Here is a 21,132-nt window from a genome sequence, read left to right as displayed (position 1 = left end):
CCTGACCGCACCGGAAGACGGTGGCGGGAAGGTGGTCAGAGCCACAAGGTGGGTGTCACGGCGCAGGTTGGTGGCTATGATTGGCGTGCGACGACGATTTTGGTCTGGCGGTAATTTTGAGCAGTTTGGGATATGCAGTGTGAAGAGAATTTTTTTGAATTGAATAAGAAGTTGACAACAACGCCAGTTTTGATATTACCATACTCGACTGAACCTTTTGTGGTATATTGCGATTTGTCCAAGATGGGCTCGGGTGGTGTACTTATAAAGAATGGACATGTGGTAGCTTATGCTTCATAAAAACTGAAGATTCATGAGAGGAACTACCATACTCATGATTTATAGTTGGTAGTTGTGGTATTTGTTTTGAAGATATGGAGGCACTATTTGTATTGTTTTAGATTCGAAGTATTCAGTTATCACAAGAGTTAGAGATATATGTTTGATCAAAAGGAGTTGAATATGATACAAAGGAGATGGTTAGAGATTTTCAAAGACTATGACTTTGGTTTGAATTACCATCCCGGTAAAGACAGTGTTGTAGCAGATGCTTTGAGTCTGAAGTCCTTGCACATGTCAACATTGATGGCTAAAGAGTTGGATTTGATCGAGCAATTCAGAGAGTTGAGTTTGGTGTGCGAGGTGACTGGTAATAGTGTGAGATTGAGCATGTTGAACCTGAGTAGTGGTTTTCTTGACGAGATTAGAGAAAGTCAAAAGATGGATGTAGCTTTAGTTGAGTGTTTGTCATCAATCATCCAAAATGAAGATGAAGACTTCTGCGTTGACGAGAATGGGATCTTAAAGTTTCGGAATAGAGTTTGCGTACCTGATGTCTCGGAACTTAAGAAGACAATTTTGGAGGAGAGTCACCGAAAAGTAGTTTAAGTATTCATCCTTGGACTACTAAAATGTACCAAGACCTCAATAAATGTTTTGGTGGCCAGAAATGAAGAGAGACGCTGCACAGTTTGTTTATTCATGCTTGACTTGCCATAAGTCAAAGATTGGTCATCAAAAGGCGTATGGAATGATGCAACCATTGGATATCGAATGGAAGTAAGACAATATATCGATGGATTTCGTGACTAGGTTGCTGAATAATCCTAGAGGATTCAATGCGATTTGGGTGATTGTGGATAGGTTGACAAAATCTGTTCATTTCATCCCGATTAAGATAAATTTTTCACTACAGAAGTTGGATGAGATTTATATTGATGTAGTGGTGAAGCTTCTTGGTATCCCGTCGGATATTATATCTAACAGAGACCCGAGATTAAAATCCAGGTTTTGGGAGAGTTTACTGGAGGCTTTGGGTACTAAGCTGAGGTTGAGTTCTGCCTATCATCCACAGACCGGTGGTCATACTAAGAGGACTATCTAGTCTCTTAAGGACCCATTGAGGGCTTACGTCTTAGAGCAAGGAGGTGATTGGGACAGTTTTCTATCGTTGATCGAGTTTACATACAATAACAGCTACCATTCTAGTATGGGAATGGCATCATTCAAAGCTTGGTATGGGAGGAGGTGTATGACTCATTTGTGTTAGTATGAGTCTGGAGAGAGTGTTGTACATTGTCCAGAAATTATGCATCAGACTACTGAAAATGTGAAAATGATCCAAGAGAAGATGAAGGCATATCAGAGTAGGCAAAAGAGTTACCATGATAAAAGAAGGAATGCTCTTGAGTTCCAAGAGGGTGATCATGTATTTCTGAGAGTTACTTTTGTGACTAGTGTTGGAAGGGCTTTGAAGTCTAAGAAGCTTACTCTTCGTGTCATTGTCCCATATCAGATTATCCATCGAGTTCGAGTTGTTGCCCACAAGATGGCCTTGCCACCATCTCTTTCGAATTTGCATGATATTTTTCATGTATCCCAGCTTCGGAAGTATATTTCTGATCCATCTCATATAATCCAAATGAATGATGTGCGAGTGAAGGGTAATCTAACTATTGAGGCATCATCGATAAGGATTGAGGATCCATAATTGAAGCAACTTATGGGTAAGGAGATTGCTCTAGTGAAGGTTGTTTGGGGATGACCTACTGGAGGGAGCTTAATGTGGGAGCTGGAGAGTCGGATGAAGGAGTTTTATCTGAATTTGTTTTTGCCAGGTAATTTTCGAGGGAAAAAATCTTTTTAAGTGGGATAGAGTTTTAACACACCGATTTGTAATTAAATATTTTATTTAATTATTTGCATGTTTATTTGTGTGTTATGTGTTATATTTGAATTATTGGTGTTATTTGGTGCTTATGAGTCTTTTAGTAATTTAATAATTATCGGGGTTATAGGATTTAAGAGCAGAAAAATAGAATGAGAATTATTGGAATGACTAGAAATAATTACATAATTTAAATATTTGGTAATGATTTGAGGAAATAGAAATGTATAGAACTTTATTAAATATTTATTTAAATGGATTTTTTTTAATTAAAATAATAAGAAAATAAGAATTTCATAAGTTTGGGTAGAAACTAGATGTTATTGAGAATAAGAGATGAAATGGTGTAAAATTGAGAAAGTTGGGTAAAAAAATATAATAACCAATAATTTTAAAAAATAGGGTAAAATAAATAGGAAAGATTGAGGGGAAACTAGGTTTATAGTACGTATAATTGGGAATTGGGAGAAAAGATGCATCGATGGATTTGGAAGAGGGTGAGCTAGGAAGCCATAACCTAGAGTTCGAAAGCTTCAATTTCAAGGTAAGGGAATTTCCGTCATGACCCAATTTTGTCCTATCATTTATCTATTCTTTAACTTATTTTTCATTTTTGCATCTTTTGCATTTCTAGGTTTAGATCCAGTTGGAACTTAGGAATCATATGATCAGAGTCTCATATTATATTGCATTGTATCTAGTGCATTCATGTTCCCTTTGCATTCCTAATAAGTCATTTGACATATGGCCATTGTCATTCATGATTTGATTGTGCTTATCAGTATCTTTTAAATGGAAACTTGAAGCTCATTAAGGACTGGTGTTTTGCTTCTTAATAAGGTTTGCATATGATCATTGTTTGTGTGTATGATTTATGGTTTCATTATAATCATACATTTTCTTAGTGCATTGCATTTTGCATACCTAAAACATTATAAGTGAAAATTTTCTAAAAAGTATTTCATGTACTTTCAAGACCTTAAACATTTAAATTCAATTTGAATTGATTTTAAATTTGCAAATAGTTCCATTTCTACCACATTACATATCCATTTTTATTTTAATTTTACGAGTAAATATTATTTGAAATTAAATAAAAAGAATGAGTACTTTTGTCATTTATTTGAATGATTTATTACATACATGTGTCGCATCTCAAAAAAATACGATCATTCACAGGGCGTTCGCACGCTCGCGGAAAAATAATTCGAACATAGTCGCCACCGAACTTTATTTAATCCAAATAAGGAAGTGGAAAATATCGACGAGACCCTTAAAATAAAAAGGAAATGGTATTCGTAACCAAATTCGGGTTCGGGAGTCGATTACGCAAGGGAGAGGTACTGGTATCCCTCACATCCGTTGTACTCAATGAGAACCTTTTAGTTAAACTTGTGATTGAATGTTAGCTTATGTTAATTGTTTTCTTCGATAATATATTAAAAAGGAAAAGAAAAGGGGTCGCAAAAAGGTATTTTATTAGGGTGCTTGACAAAATTGCGGGTCTCGCTCATCCTCAGGTACAATGAGGAATTCAAAGCTATGTAGTTCTGCGCAGAAAACTACGCCTTAGTGATTTCTTTAAGAGTATTACTTTAGACATTTTGAGTGATTAAACATTTACTTGTTTCTCGTTCTTGGAGACTAAAGCGTTTGTTTGTTTCACATCGAAATAGATAAAGCATGCTCATTTCTTAAAAGAAAGTCTTAATCAGTTTATTTGTTTTATTGACAAGTGCTTAGATCGCATTCTAACGGTTAAACATGGGCTTTCATACTCGTGGAGGAGACTTAAGAGCTAGCTTGTACACATTAGGAAAGACTAAACAGTGCCCTTTTGAAAAGGTTCTCAGTTGCACGGGGCGAGAAAATAGATTTGAGGTGTCGAGTGTTTTTTAGGCGAATGATGAATGCTCGGTGAGAATGAGACATGAGTCTCGAGACCAATTATTTGGGGTTTAGTAGAATGCTAGACTCCAACGAACCTTTTTGATTCAATGTATTCATGAAATTTGTTTCATAGATAACGAACATTTAATAAGAACGAAACTTGCACCTCATAATTGATTGTTCAAAGGTTCTACTAAAATGCTAGACCCCAACGGTCCCTCTTTTTGTCCAAATTTATTATTAAGTATTTTGGAAACGAAAGAGAGAATAAACAGTTATCCCAATACGTACTACTCAAGACCGATCGTTCGAGGATTGAAGATATGCAAGACTCTAAGGATCCTTTTTCTTTCGCGTTTATTAAGAAAATATTTTAATGTTACACTTATTGGGAAACAATTTGTATCGATATGAAATTAATCGGGTTGAGAAGTATCACTTGGCATTAGACCAAGAATTTGTAGTTTGACTTAGATCATATTAGCGATTGTTAAATAATTCCCAAGATGATTACAAATGTATGATTAAGTAATGGGTAAAATAAAGGATGAATCATAGTTAAATAACTAAACAATCAAATAAGTATTATTAATTAATTAGGGATTTTAATAAATTAAACTTAATTGTCCAAATAAAAAAAACTAATTAATTTATTGAAATGGGAGGACAAGACAAAGAAGGGTGCAAATCTAAACATGAAACTAAACAAAAGCCCAACAACCCATACAAAATCAAAATACACAAGATAACAAAAAGGAAGGGGTGCATTAACTTGCAAGCAACAAACCGGATTGGGCCCAAAGGCCCAAACCTAACTGATTCTACAAACCCTAGAAAAGGACCAAGTCAAACAAGGAGAGGGAGAGGCGAAGGCTCCCCTAGCATGCTTGCCACGCATGCGGTTGATGAATGGGGAATCAGAAAAAACAAATTCAATGCAATAATGCAATTAATGACTTGGATTGGAAAATGAAGTTAAATGATGTGTAATAAACTAAGAAAACCAGTCGTCCGCTCAGTGATCAAACACGAAACTTCTTCTTCAAAACACTCTCCATTAATCATTTCTCTCAATTATCCCACTATCCAATTAATCTCATTCTCAAATTGTTCAATCTCTCTCACTCTCTTCGATAGACTTTATCCCCACCCCTGTCTATTCTCCCTCTAAAACATAATTTCCAAACTAAACCTCCCAAAAAACATGCCAAAACCCAAAATATCTTGATGAACACCATGAAGGTGTTCATCACACTTTTCCAGAAACTATCAAGATCGCCTCTCAGACGAAAACACAAAACATAAACTCCCCCCAAAACAAATTCCTAAATCTGAATCTATCCTCAACATACCAAAAACAATTTATGAATCAAATAGATCGGAAAAAAGGAATTAAGAACCCTAGAAAAATGCTAGTGAGTGATAGTTACGCAAATGACTTAGGGAAGCAATCCATAAAGTCTTTTGTTTTGACTATGCCAACGAGGTCCTCTTGCATACTAGAAGTAGTACATTCAGATGTATATGGCCCATTCGAGGACCATACCATTGGTAGAAATATGTATTTTGTATCATTTGTCGATGAGTACAGTCGAAGTATTTTCAATCATTAAGAGATTCAGGACACTTTTCGAAAACCATAGTGAAAAGAAGATCAAGGTTCTGTAAACATGCGGAGGTTGCGAATACACGTCAAAGATGTTTGAAGAGTTCTATGCAGAACACAGTATCGATCATCAGGTAACTTTTCCTTACACGCCTCAACATAATAGAATACCAGAAAGAAGAAACAAGACCATATTGGATATGACGAGATGCATGTTGAAGTAAAAGAATTTTCCAAAATCCTAATGGTGTGAAGTTATCACCATTGTTGTTTATATTATGAATAGGTGCCCTACCAAGAAGCTAAAAAACAGGGTTCCAATAGAAGTTCGGAGTGGAAAATGACCATTAGTGAGTCATGTGAAGGTGTTTGGATCTATTTGCTATAAGAATGTTCCTGATGCAGGAAGAATGAAGCTTGATGATAAAAGTGAGTCTATGATTCTGGTAGGATACCACAAAATTGGAGCATATAGGTTATTCAATCCAATCAATGAGAAGATCATAATGAGTCGAGATATCGTGATTGATGAAATTTATGCCTGGGATTGGAATTCATAGGACGCGACTAACACGCTATTTATGGTCTATGAAGTTGGTGAAGAAAGTAGTGAGCATGAATAAAATTTCAGTTGATAATGTTCCAGTCACTGTCAAAGTCGAAGCGGACAATCAAGACTGTGTGGGTGGAACAAGCCAAAGACCTCAAAGAACCAGAATACTCCCAACGCGACTTCAAGACTATGAAGTGGTTGGTGATGATTAAGTCATAAAAGATGGAGAATTAGTTCATTTTGATTTACTTGAATATGTTGAACCAATCAACTATGTTGAGTCTTTAAATAATAAATAATGGAAGTCAGCTATGGTAGAAAAGTTACAAGCAATAGAAAGAAACAACACATGGGAGTTAGTCGAATTGCCAACACATACAAAAGCTATCAAAGTGAAATGGGTGTTCAAGTTGAAGCATAATGTCGATGGATCAATATCAAGATATGAGGAAATATTAGTAGCTCGATGATTTCTTCATAGATAAGGACTCGACTAACATGAAGTATATGTACCAGTAGCAAGATTGGAAACTGTCAGATTGGTGGTAGCCTTAGCATGCAAGCAAGACTGGTCGAGATTGCCCTTAGATGTGAAATCATCATTTTTGAATGGTCCTCTAGATGAAGATATATATTTCACACAACCTCTTGGGTTTGTGATACAAGAGTAAGCAAATAAAGTGTACAAGTTTAAAAAGCATTATATGGTCTCAAGCAGGCACTTAGGGCATGGAACAAGAAGATCGACTCATACTTGGTCGAATTGGGATTCATCAAATGAAAATCTGAGTATGATGTATATGTTAAGGTTATGGCACAAGATATAACAATAATCTTCTTATATGTCGACGACTTGTTAGTAACTCGAAATAGCTTGGAGAACTTGTCAAAGTTCAAAGAGCTAATGAAGAAGGAATTTCAAATGTCGGATCTGGGAAAGTTATCGTACTTCCTAGGCATTGAATTTTAAATTTTAAAACAAGGTATGGTGCTACATCAAAGAAAGTATGTCAAAGAGATACTCAAGAGATTCAAGATGGAAGACTTGAATCCTGCATCCTCACCCGTCGAACCAAATCTGAAATTGGAGAGACATTGAGAGGAGGACAAGGTCGAGCTACTTTGTTTAAACAAACTGTGAGATCTCTGAGATATGTGTGCAACAATCAACCTGATATAGGTTTCTCATTCAAATTAGTGAGAAGATACACTAGTGAACCAACGGTGTCACACATGAAGGTTGCAAGAAGAATCCTGAGATACTTAAAAAGATCGACAAATTATGGAATTCTATTTTCACGAGATTCTGAAAGCAAAAAAGTTGAGATTACTTGTTATTCAGATGTTTATTGGTGGGGATCGAAGAAGCATGACTGATTATTTCTTTCAAGTATTTGGTGCCCCAATCTCATAGTGCTCGAGAAAGCAACATCTGGTGGAATTATCATTATGTGAGGCTGAATATATGTGTGCTAAGCAATTTGGATCAGATATGTGCTAGAAGAGGGTCGAAGTGAAGAAACCTCTGGTGTTGCAAATCGATAAAAAATCAGCCATTAATCTTGAAAAGAATCCAATTCTACATGGGAGATGTAAGCACATCGAGGCTAGGTTTCATTTCCTAAGGGAGAAGGTAAACTAGGGTGAACTTGAAGTGAGGCATTGCTTGAGTGAAACGTAGTTTGCTGATATTTTCACCAAAGGACTGAAGATCGACAGATTCCTAACTTTGAGAAAGAAATTAGGAATAGTTCAGATCGACTATGATTAGTTTTTGTTTTACAACTTGGATTATAAGGGGGTATGTTGTGATATAATCCAAGTTGTATCCCAAGTCAAAGTTAGTTAGGGTTAAAGTTTTTTATGTTAGTTGTTTAGTATATAATTAACATATATATATATATATATATATATATATAATATATTATATATATATATATATATATATATATATAATTTATAATTCAGTTTTAACAACTTTTAATAATAGCAATACTTAGGACCTGTTTGATTTACTTTTTAAAAACTGTTTTTTTTCTTTTCAAAATTTAGAAACTAAAAAATTGTTTGGTTTATTTTTTTAAAACTTGTTTTGTGAAACTGTTTCAGTTTTAATTGTTTTTAAATTAAAAACCAAAACTACTCAATTATGTTTTGGTTTTCACTTTTCAATATTTTTATGTATATTTTAGAAATACAAAAACACGGAGAAAACAACCAATTTTCATTAATGGCAATATTGTAAATAATTAACTTAGTTTTTTTTACAACAAAAACACAAAACACAATTATATTGATTTGTTCCATATATAGTTAACTTACAATATTACAATAAATCTGAATAAATTATTTCAATTTTTCTTCTATATATTACATGCATTATTAAATTATATAATAATATAATATAGTATTAATATTAAGTTGACAATAGTAACACTTAAAAATTTGAATTAATTTTTAAATTTGTGTCAATTACACAATTATAAATTTTTATTTTATTTTAATAATTATTAATCTGTTCATATAAATAAAAAATACTATTTTAGCTGACATATATTTTATTAAAATTTAAAAGTATATAAACTCTATTTTAAAAAATAGGTCTCACGTATTGTTAATTATTTTTTTTTCAAAAATAATATTTAGGTTAATCATAATTTTAGTCCTTTTATGTTAGCGGATTCACGAAACTCATTTTTATATTTCAACTTCAAATAATTTTGATTTCTCTTAGATTTTTGTACCTAAAATTAATGATACATATTGAACATGTGACTCTATTGACAAGAGAGTGGTGAATTGTGGAGATTTGATATTTTTTTAAAACAAAATCATTTTAAAAATTAAAATTTGAAAACATTTTATAAAAACAAATATGCTGCAGGAATTCAAAGTAAAGAAGTTAAGTGAAAAATTAAAAAGATAAACGAAGAGAAATGACACCGAAAATGATAGAGGTTCAGTCTAATGAAGTGAAATACTTCTCTCTCCAAGAATTGATCTTAAGAGTATCCATTATTCTTGAGAGCTTTTAGAAGGTTATGCTTACAAACCCCTTATACAGAAAAATGACGTTGCTAACTAATTTCCAATCATACAACGAACCAGGATTGAAGAGAGAAGCAATTAATCTTCTCTTCTCACCGAGACTTTACACGGGTAGATCTTGAACTAATACGGGTTTTACACGAGCTGACCACGAATTGAACCAAGATCTTTATCGGACTGATCTCAAATCAATGGAGAGTTTACACTAGGCTGAATTAAGAAACCTAGAGTAATTTTACACCAGGCCAGATCTCGAATCAATAGAACTTTTAATCGAGTTGTGCTCAATAGATTATAAAAAAAATATTTTTTATTAATTTTAATAAAAGTTTTTTTCATGTTATGTTATATTTTTTAAAAATCAGATTATAAAATAGAATTTTATTTTCTCATCTTTAAAAGTTAGTTTTAAAAATTAATTAACCACTCTTGTAGAATTTGATGCCAAGGAAATATGAAATGTCACCCAGATCTGACATTTTGAATTCCTTGTTGAGATCACCTTTGAAGTCTTCAATCTCCTTCTTGCAACTACCTGTTATCAACAGATCATCGACATAGAGGCATAGTATAAGAAATTTACTTTTGCTTCTTCTTACATATACTCCATGTTCAGATTTGCACTTCACAAATTCCTTCTTCCTTAGAAAGTCATCTATATTCTTGTTACAAGCTCTTGGAGCTTGTTTAAGTCCGTGCAGGGCTTTATGCAACCTGTACACTTTTCTTTCTTCGCCATGTTTCACAAACTCAGCTGGTTGTGCAACATAAACTTCTTCTTCTAAGGGGTCATTAAGGAATGCACATTTCACATCCATCCTACACATCTGTCAGTTGTTCAAGTTTGCTAGACCAACAACCAACCTGATTGTTTTGATCCTAGCAACAGGTGCAAAAACTTCATCAAAGTCGATTCCTTCTTTTTGAAGAAATCCTTTTGCCACAAGTCTCGCCTTGTGTCGAGTCACTTCTCCTTTGGGATTCAAATTCACGTTGTATACCTACTTCACATTGATTGCCTTCTTGTCTTGGGGCAATTCGACAAGTGACCAAGTGTTGTTGACTTTGATTGACTTCAGTTCTTCGTCCATTGCTTTCATCCACTTCGAATTTTTCAATGCCTCAACTGCATTGATAGGTTTGACATCTGCATAGAAAGCATAATGGACCAGCTCACCTTCTTCATCGACCATATCATCTGATGTAATCACACATTCTTGCAATCTTGCAGGCATGTGTCTTGTTCTCTGAGGTCTGCTTAGGCCTGCTTCACCTCTGACTTCTTCCTATCGAACTTCTCTTTCGACTTCACTAGCTGGTTCATCCCAAAATATTCTCACCGAATCTTTCTTGACATTCTCAGTCCAATCCCATTCTCTAAGCTCATCTATGATCATGTCCCTGCTAATTCAAGACTTGAATAATCTTTCTCAACAATAACTCAAATCTGAATATTCAACATAGGGCAAAAATATCAATCTTTACATCAATAATCTTTTGTCATATACAAGAGTCAATAGGAATACATAAAAAATAAGGAATAACTACTACCTCCAATCTTGAAAAAATGGGGTTTAACTCCTCATCATCATATTTGACAGCAAAATGAAATACAAAAGTAAGCTCTGTTTTTCTTCTCCAACTTGTGAATGATTATCTTTCCTTTTCTCCCATTAAGTGTTTAAAGAGTTCATCCTTTCCTTAAATGTCTCGTTTTGGTCTAAAATTGAAAAGTACTCTAAAAATGATCTAAAACTAACACACTTAAGTTGGGTGCAAAGCATACTAAGTGGCCCAAACCAAATAACAAGCTTGCTGTTTTCGCAAGGTTTGCGGCGCCAACCTTGGTCGCGGCGCGAACTGAAGCAATTCCAGCTTCTTTGCCTTGCAAGCTTCCTTTAAATTATTTCTCCCAAGCTTTGTTCTTCAAATGCTTCCAAAAATGTCATTCAAACTCCTTCCAAATTATGCTTATGCAATCCAATGCTCTCTTGTCCAAAAACTTTACAAAACTAACAACTAAGTGAAATATCTACTCAAAACATAATCAATTAAACTTAATTGCATAATTACTAAATTGTGAGGATAAAAGTGTGTAATTCAATAAGAAAATGGTAAAAGGGACCAATAAAAATATATGAAAAGTAGTGATAATTGGTCCCTAACACCATGTTTGTTGAGAGGAAACGTGGATGGGTACTTAGACTTTAAGGATAAAGTCTTACTTAAACTTATGGTGATAGTAATGAGACATACTTCTCTTAGTACTTTGTTTATTATTTTTATGATTGTGTACTTTGTTCTGTTTGCTGACAATTATTTGTGTTTTTATGCATCATTTTGAATTTTATAGTTATGTTATAAAACCTTTTTATTTCCTTTTTATTGAATGTACCATTCTTAAAGTTTTGTTATTAAATTGTATGACAGGTTCTAACCAGAATTGATATTGATGAAAGTGATGATTCTACTTCTGATGCAAGTGATGATGAATTCGCAGAATTTCTCTTTAATAATATGATTTATAATTATCATCAGAAATACTTTAACAAAGCAAAGGTGTTGACATCTTCGTTGACATAAAATTATGTTCAATAAAATTAACAAAGTTGAACTGACATATATTTTATTTGATGAAGGTTCCTTTTATCTCGTTGATTCTGGGTATCCATGTATTGGAGGTTTTCTTCCCCTTATAGGGGTGAAAGGTATCACACACAAGAATATAGAGGTCAAGGTAGACAACCCAGAAGTCCGGAAGAGTTATTTAACTATAGACACTCGTCTCTAAGGATGACAATTGAGCGTTGTTTTGGGGTGCTGAAAAATAGATTTCCTATTTTAAAGTTGATGTCTCCTTATAAGCCTTCTAGGCAACGACTCATAGTTATTACGTGTTATGCTATTCACAATTACATACGCAAGTGAAATTTACCGGACGAGTTGTTTAGGATATGTGAAGAAATGGATCCTATCGAACTTGAGGGAATACAAGAAGGTCATATCATAGAAGGAACAAGTTCCAATGTCGACAACTTAACAAGGTTATCTAATGAAGGTGCAGCTAAAATGACAATGAAGAGAAATCATATTAGAGATGAGATGTGGGTACACCGTAGCAATTAAGTGAATTAATTATCTCTATGTTACATTTTCATACAAGCAACTTTGAATTTTAGTGGTTATTTTTAAATACTTATGTTAGTTTGATTTCATATGTATGCTTCAGATATTGATATACTATAAAATTTTGATAACTTTTGTGTGAACAAGTTATTAACTTGACTCTAAAAAGGAATTAAATCATATATTTAATCATAAGAAGTTTTTATCTCAATTTTATTTAATAATAAAATTTACATTTGTATATTTAAATATGAGTCATTAAAAATTTAATTATTATTTATTAAAATTCTTTTTCATTTTATATTAGATAAAAAAGTAATTTTTAAAAATTGAGTTATCATTTTTTATTTTCTCATTTTTAAAACTGTTTTTAAAAATAATTTACCAAACAAATATTTCTACTTTCTCGTTTTTAAAACACTTTTGAAAAGTCATGTTACCAAATAAATTTTTTAATAGTTCTCTTCTTAAAAATACTTTTCCAAAACAATTTTATAAAACATATTTTAAAAAGTGAAAAGCAAAACTGATTCAAACGGGCCCTTATTCTTCATTCTCTCTCTCTCTCTCTCTCTCTCTCTCTCTCTACAAAACTATCCCATATCACAGAAAGAGAAGGGAAGGTATTATCAACATTTTCCCTAGAGATAGGAACACAACCATCTTGGTCCTGATAGACGGACGCCATAGAGAAGGATTCATCTTCTCCATGCCTTCAAAACCACTTGTTATCATCATAGGTTGCTCATGAACAAATAATGAACGTCTCCGTCTAAGGTCCCAAATAGTCCTCTCCTGATCACACATCTTACCTCACCAATGACCCTATTTTGAATGTTGGAAATAGAGAAAAGTCTCTTAAACTGAATCTTAAGGGGAGTACTACCTAAGGATCTCCTCAAAATGAGGTCAATAGACTGGACACAACCTTTTTAGTCAAGCCCAATTTTTTAAACCAATTCAGAGGATCATCTTTCTTAAATCCAAGCAGAGACACTCCTCTCTGCCACATGGATAAGGTACAAAGACCCGTGGATCTGCCCCTACACCAAGAGAAAACAATATCATCGCCATAACTGATAGAAAGAATATCAGACCAAACACTAGAAGAATCCATCGAGAGTCTCCATCTCCATTTGACGAGGAGAGCTAGATTAACCAAGCATAAGTCTTTAACATTCGGACCCCATACTTCTTGGACTTACAACCTCAAACCACTTAACCTAAAAAAATTTAGAAATCCCTTTCACCCGTAAAATAAAAATCTCTTTTAAATGCTAATCAACTTTTACCACACTTTTATAGACATCTTAATAAAAGGGAGAAAAAAAAATTAGAATAACATTAAACACGGAGAAAAAAAGGATAACTTTGTCCCCTAAACTAATATCCCTATAAGATCAAGAATTAAGTCTCTTCCAAACTTGACTTAACAAAGGTTCTCATTCTAATCAGCCTAGAGAATTGGCTCCAACTAGTAACCCTAAGTATCATAACGGAAGAGATTCAGTCTTACTAGCATAGCTAAAAATAGATATTGTTTATCACGCATATACTAAAAATATATATTACTTAAGTAGATATGTAAATAAAATGATTCTTTTATAAAAATGGAAAATTATATGATGGATTGGCTTTTGAAGTTCTCCTACACGCCTTTCCATTAGTCCAAACAATACATATTTGCGAACCATAAACATTTTTTAATGCTTCTTAGAGAATTATTGATGACTCAAAAAAATAATTTCTATTTTGTGAAGACACCCCCCCCCCCCCCCCCCCCCCCCCCTCTATGCCATATAATATTTTGAAATTATGGAAAATATATAAAATAAGAATGACTGCTAAGTTTATTGTGTTAAAAATCAAACACAACACCTCAATGTTCTTAAGGGGCATTTAATAACATTTCCAATTATAGGAAGGTATTTTTCAACTCCACAAATTTTAAAAATTATTTAATATATATTGGAAGAGGGTGAACATTATAAATTATAAAGTGATAAAACTATATAATATTTCTTACATGTAAAGTGGAAACAAAATGGTTGCAATTGTCAAATTTATTTATTTTATTATCATCTTTCTTTCTCTAATTCTTGGTGCAATGAACATTGGAAGTAAGTCATTTTCAAATTTTCTTATTAACTTCATATGTGATATTTTATCTCATTTTAGTAAAAATATTTTATTAATTTTTTCATTACAGGTGTTATTGAATGTAACCAAGATTTTCAATGTCCATATGATATGTGCCCAAATCCCTTAAAACCGAAGTGTTTTTTTGTGCCCTTTGCTGAAACTGGAAAATGTTCGTGCCGTTGAAAGATGAGACCATAAGTTCTTCCTACAAATTCATATCAGAGGTCATTTAGTTATTAATTTGGCTTCTAATAATTTTAATTTTTTTAATTTTATTCTTAAGGACTTTGTAGTTATGGATTTTGTATTCTAAAAAGAATAGTAATGAAATAAAATAAAACATAAAATAATATTATTAAATTGTCTTTCTTTCTATTATAGGTTGTACGTGTACCCTTTTTTTCTCTCACACAAATAAGATTATTTAGAGTGGGGGAGGTAGATCAACTACTATAAATAATTAAGAGTTACCATTTTGTTTAAATTTTAATTCTCGATAGAATTTAAATATATTATTAACAATAAACAGTTTAAATTGTGCAAATTCTACATCATAATCAAACACCTGATTATCCATATGTTAACATTTTGTTCATGTTAGATTTCGTAAAGAATCTAAGATAATTTTTCAAAAAATGTATATAGCAATGTCATGGCACTCACCTTGGCGGTAAATATACACATTAAACAATCTGTAAGCAAATATTGCATGTTAGCAAATATTGCAATATTATACAATCTGTAAGGGTGATGTGATTCAATAGGCATAGACATTATTTAAGCATTGATATCATAAAAGCACGGCCTAATCTGGTCTCCTTCATTTGGCAAACATTTTTTTTTCCGTAAGAAGAGAGATTTTTGGTATTCCGATATGGAATAGGAAATTGGTAATATGATAATGAAGTCGGTCATGAATTTTTTTTAGTAAATAATGAGAGTTTTTGGTAGGTGGAGAGAGGATATACCGGCAAGATTAATACTTCAACGTTCAAATCAATCTAATTAAATAGGAATAACTCGCAAGAATGAATGAATCATATGTGAAAGACTGTTCGAGTGGTCAAAGTTTTCAATTGGACTTTTGAATTAGGTCGATCTTATTAGACTGTTTGACCGACCAAAAACAATTATCCCCCAGTGTTTGCTACCGGAAACTGAGTTATGATTGTTACAGAATTGTTGAGACCAACATTTAGAGTGCCCATTTTGGTCGTTTCAAAGCCTTTGCATGATCCCCTATGTTGGGGAAGAGACTTGTGGCATGTTGAGATGGTGTAAGCCGTCTTGAAAACACACAGTAAATGCCTTTCTTGTAATTGAAATGTTTCATAATAATGTTCTTAGAGGAGTTTCGTTATGAAATCAATCTCAAATCTGGACCTTTGATCGTGGTTTCGACACATAACACACACACACACACACATATTTATTGATCTGGACCGGTTAGAAGACCCAACAACCACGACCCAGACAATGCAACAATTCACTTAGTTACTCTCAGAGTAGGGGTATTATTCTAGTTCATAGCACAAGGGGATCCGGATCCAGGATCTATTCAGAAGCTCCCTATATCATGTGCTTGAAGTTTAATGAGTAGTTACAATCACTCCACTATATATAAAGAGGAGGCGTGTAATTTCCCAAGTACGATTTAAATTCACACTTTATTCACTCATGTTACTCACATAATGAATTTAGCGTTGGAGTGCTAACCTTGCAGGTTAGCCCTTCACTCATCGGATCGAAAACTGGAGTCCATTATTCCATCTTGTAACCTCAAATATCCGCTTGATTCTGGTTCTCTGACAAAAAATGGCGTTGTGTGTGGGAAACATCATTTGATTCTCGCATTTCCATGTTCAAATATTCATCTCTTGATTCATTAAATCAAAAAACTTAACCTAGCAATTCAGATTTCGTAAAGTCGAGCCATACATATTTTTTTTCTTGATCCAGTGCGATTGCATATCAACTCCGATTCTCAATTTTTCAAATGTTTAATCTCTAGATGTTCTAACAATGGTAAGTTCTAGAATCACTCGTTCCATAACTCTGCATGAGGAACCCGTTGCTACTAAAGCCACAAGAGATTCATGGCGTCCTCCTCAAAGTGATGTTGATGAAGTCGTCATGAACACTTCACCACATCCAGATCTTGTTCAGTCTTACCCAGTCGTAGGATATGATATACAATTCGAACAAGGAAAACAGTCATTCATGCCTTTAGAACCGTCGATGGTGTCAAGACCATAAACAATTCCTGGATTCAAAATGCTACAAGTTAACCCCAGCGTGCAAGGCACAAAAGAAGTGTTGAACAAATTGTATAATATGGTTTAACAACAAAACTCACAAGCAGTTGAAGAAAGTTTCTTTGTCTTGAAGAAAGTCTGCATAATGCAAATCCAAGAGAAATGAAGTTGTGATTTTGATGATAGACAATGTTTATGCTATAAACCTTGCCAAAAATTCCACTACACATGGGAGAGGTAATCATATAGAGATGATATTTCACTACTTGAGAGAACTTGTGACTGAACAAAAATTGTAGTTGGACATTGCAAAAGTGAATACCAGGTGGCCGATTTGCTAACTAAAGGAGTAAAAGTTCAAGTGTTCAAGAGGTTGAAGAAGCACATGAGTAAGTAAGACATGGAGGACATGAATTAAAGTGGTGTGTTGTAAAAATAGAGTAATTCAAGTTAGTGTAAGCAGTTATAACAGGACTATAACCAATTACCACTCCTTAAGCAGAACTTAAAATCAAACAGAAGCATCGTGTAACTAGTTACAACTTTGGTGTAACTGGTTACCATTCTCCAGTTTTGTGTTTTTGGAAGTCAGTAGATTCTTGTAACTGGTTACAGGATTGCAAAGTTTGTTTTTTCTCATTCGTTGGTTAGCTACATTGTTTTGTATTGTTGTATAAATACCTATATTGGGTCATTAATGAAATAACACAATATTTTCACCTTAATTCTCTCTAGTTCTCTTTGTAGTGTTATATTTTCAAATAACCTTGTGTGGGGTGACAACTTGGTGCCGCCCTAGGGAAAGGCAATGACCTAAGGTCGCCCGAAGGGAGGTATCTCCTCGCCCTTAAGTTTTCTTCGCCCGTGAGGAGGAAAAAAATGGGATAATACATGTTTTGGGTAACGAGAAATTCATAGTCGTTACTGACCCTTCCCATTGGGAATAGGGATTTAAATGTCCACCTTTTGGATATGCGCGTGGTCCTTCCCAAGAAAACCCTAGGTATTGGAACCACTGTAAATACATTATCCCTCAAGGGGATAAATTATATTTCAATTCATACACACCTTTTACTACTCAGAGAGCACTAGTTCCTAGTAGCCCTAACTCCATCAAACTAATCGCCCGTCTAAAACCTAGCAGTACCAGCCACCAACATGGCCTCTTACCCCACGTGAGTTTGTCCCTCAAACTACCTCAAAAACCATTGTACAAGGATACTCGTTGTCGTAAGCTATTCCTCACCCCTAAACTGTAATATACATATTAGGGCCTCTGAGTCTCCTTGCCCTTGCAGGGGGAACACACACATCCTTTCCTTTTTGGACAGTACAATGACACCTACCATGGGGCCTCGATAAAACTAATATGAGACATATCTTCCACTATAACCCTATCATCCCCCTTTTCTTATGGAGATTACTAACAAGGCTCTACATCATGTAGCGAACACCATTGGTAGAGGTATTTCTGGGAGGGGTCTCTCCATGGCCGCTCGACGAAGATACGCAAGGCAGGTGTTCACTGTGAACGTTATATCCTCCGGATTTCCTGAAAACATTATCGCAGTGGCAGAGGTCAACATCATTTTCTCCGAAGAGGATGCCACATGCAACAACCCTCATGACAAAGATCCTATAGTGATCATCGTTCAACATGGCAACTGGGATATCGGGCGAGTCCTGATAGACCCGGGAAGCTCAGACAGTGTCTTATTTTTGTATACGTTTTGGTTGTTTGGGATACCTTCCAAAAGTTACAACTAAACCTGGACGACATGCCAAGGTTGATCGGCTCCCTAACAGTATTATCGGGCGAACAAATACAAATAATATACTATGTGACCCTAAAAACCACTTGTGGGAAGGGAGCTGACACCGAAACAATTGATGTGAACTACCTTATCATAGAAATTGTGTCACATTACAACATCATCCTAGGGAGCCCTACCATTAACACCCTAGAGAAGATTATGTCCACACGATACCTAACCCTAAAATATCCACTCCTAGATGGGAGAGTGGGAACCATTCGAGGAGACCAACAATTACTTTGCAAATGTTATTTGAGCAACCTAGAGAGAGCTCGATAAGAGCTCACATTGGTTGATTCCCATGCTTTAAAAACTCCAAATACTGACTTCGAGGGTTGGGACCCCAGATTGGGTGTGGAGCCGGAATGAGTCATGCTCATAGAAGGCCTAAAGGAAGTCCAAATAGGACCTCACGCCCCTTCAAGCATAAAGATAAACACCTCCTTGTCTGCAAGGGAGGAGCGAGAGCTAGTCGACCAACTCCGAAAAAACGTAAACTTGTTTTTCTTGACCCCCTCAGACATGCGAGGTATTGACACCAAGGTCGTGACCCATAACTTGAACATCCATCCATCTTCCAAGCCAGTGGCGCAAAGGAAACATAAGGTATGTGAAGAGAAGAGGGCCACCATTGATGAAGAGTTGGAAAATCTATCTAGCGCCAGATTCATCACCGAAAGGAAGTACCCCACATGGTTGGCTAATGTAGTCCTATTACGAAAGGCCAACAAAAAATGGTGCATGTGCATAGACTTCATGGATCTCAATGCTGCCTACCCCAAGGACCTGTATCCGCTGCTGAACATTAAAGGTCTAATCGATAGATCATTAGGCTACTGGGTGTTAAGTTTCATGGACACCTAATCGGGATATAACCAGATCAAGATGGATCCCTTGGATGTACCCAAAACCACCTTCATGTCAAACAGTGGCAACTACTACTTCAATGTCATGCCTTTCGGCCTAAAAAACATTGGCGCCACATACTAGTGACTCGTGGATGTTGTATTCGCCCATAAAATTTGGCAAAATCTTGAGGTATATGTCAACAAAATGATTATCAAGACGACAAATGGGTACAGTCACACAGGTGACCTGGAGGACATCATGCATTCAGTAAGAAGGTATGTCATGCGCTTAAATTCCGCCATATTCTCTCTAGGGGTATAGACAGGTAAATTTAGAGGTTTCACGCTGACGGGGATGGGGATTAAAGCCAAACCATACAAGTTCCAGGAAGTCATCGATACGAGGAGCCCCACTTATGTAAAGGAGGTCTCACCGCCCTGTCTCACTTCATCTCCTATGCAGGCGACAAAGCTTTCCTTTTCCTAGCCGCACTAAGAAAAAAGGAGATGTTCGAATGGACCGTCGAGTGCGAGGACGCCTTCACCAAGATCAAGAAGTTCCTCGTGTCACCTACGATCCTCACTCGCCCTAAGTAAGACTCGCCTCTGCTCCTCTACCTCTCGGCCATCGAGCGGACAATGAGCTAAGTTCTTGTCTAAGAGATACACAAAGCAGAGAGACATGTGTATTTTGTAAGTAAAGTATTCAAGGGTGCTGAGACACGTTATCAAAATATTGGTAAGCTCACATAAGTCGTTGTCATCGTGACAAGAAAGCTCCAACCATACTTCCAGGGGGCACACCATCCTGGTAAAAACTAACTATCTCGTCCATCAAGTATGGAAGAAGCCCACCCTAGTGGGAAAAATGGTATCTTGGTTGGTAGAACTCTCATAATACGACATCCTGTATATTTTGAGGGGGAGCATCAAATCTCAAGCCCTTGTCAATTTCGTAGCCGAAATCAGCTCACCTATAGAAGAAGATCCACCTTCAAAATAGGCGTTATCCATGGATGGAGCCTTCAATATAAAGGGAAGCGGGGAAAGAATAATACTCTAAGGACCAGACAATATGGTTATCGAGCAGACACTGAAGTTCGAATTCACCACCAACAACAGTCAATTAGAGTACGAGGCCCTCATCGTCGGTATTACCCTTGCCTTTGAAATGGGATCTACTAAGACATCAGTTGAACCAATTTTCAGATGTACGTAAATCAACTAGCAAAAAGTTTCAGAATCGAGCTTGCTGACGTCAGTTTTATTAATCTATGGTCCACGTAGTTTAACTTGGCGTGTCATTTTATTTTTTGAATTACTTTTTTGGTCGCATTTTGACCAACTTGAGCCTTATCAACCCAATATTTTTCACTTCAAAATTTGATCAAAACCTGTCTGTTTTCCAGAAGTTTATTTCGCGCTAATCATTTTAGTGCATTCATTTTAATTTTCTAAGCATTCTAGCACACATTTTTTATTCATTTTGAGTCCTTTTATTTTATCTTTTTGTGAAACGATTGAGAAAATTTAAAGAGAATTTCTCATGTGTTCATTTTATTTTTATTGTGTTTATTTAGAAAAATACGAATTTTATTTGTTTTAATTGATTTAAATTAATTTTAATCAATCAAAGCATCTAGAATGGGCATTATAGATATTTTAAATTGATAAACAATATTG

General features: G+C 35.0%; 1 protein-coding gene across 1 annotated transcript; it reads left to right on the top strand.

Annotated features, from left to right (window-relative positions):
- Nucleotides 1-1,588: 1,588 nt before the first annotated feature.
- Nucleotides 1,589-1,990, top strand: LOC127103682 (uncharacterized). The gene has a single exon (XM_051040923.1). The coding sequence runs from the start codon at nucleotides 1,589-1,591 to the stop codon at nucleotides 1,988-1,990; it is 402 nt and encodes a 133-aa protein (XP_050896880.1).
- Nucleotides 1,991-21,132: the final 19,142 nt, after the last annotated feature.

Source organism: Lathyrus oleraceus, chromosome 7 (assembly GCF_024323335.1).
Source record: "Lathyrus oleraceus cultivar Zhongwan6 chromosome 7, CAAS_Psat_ZW6_1.0, whole genome shotgun sequence".
NCBI classification, from domain to species: Eukaryota; Viridiplantae; Streptophyta; class Magnoliopsida; order Fabales; family Fabaceae; genus Lathyrus; species Lathyrus oleraceus.
This window is presented reverse-complemented; position numbering and strand designations above follow the sequence as displayed.

Coding starts and splice junctions, on each gene's coding strand:
- LOC127103682 (XM_051040923.1), top strand. CDS start 1,589: ATGCATCAGACTACTGAAAATGTGAAAATGATCCAAGAGAAGATGAAG.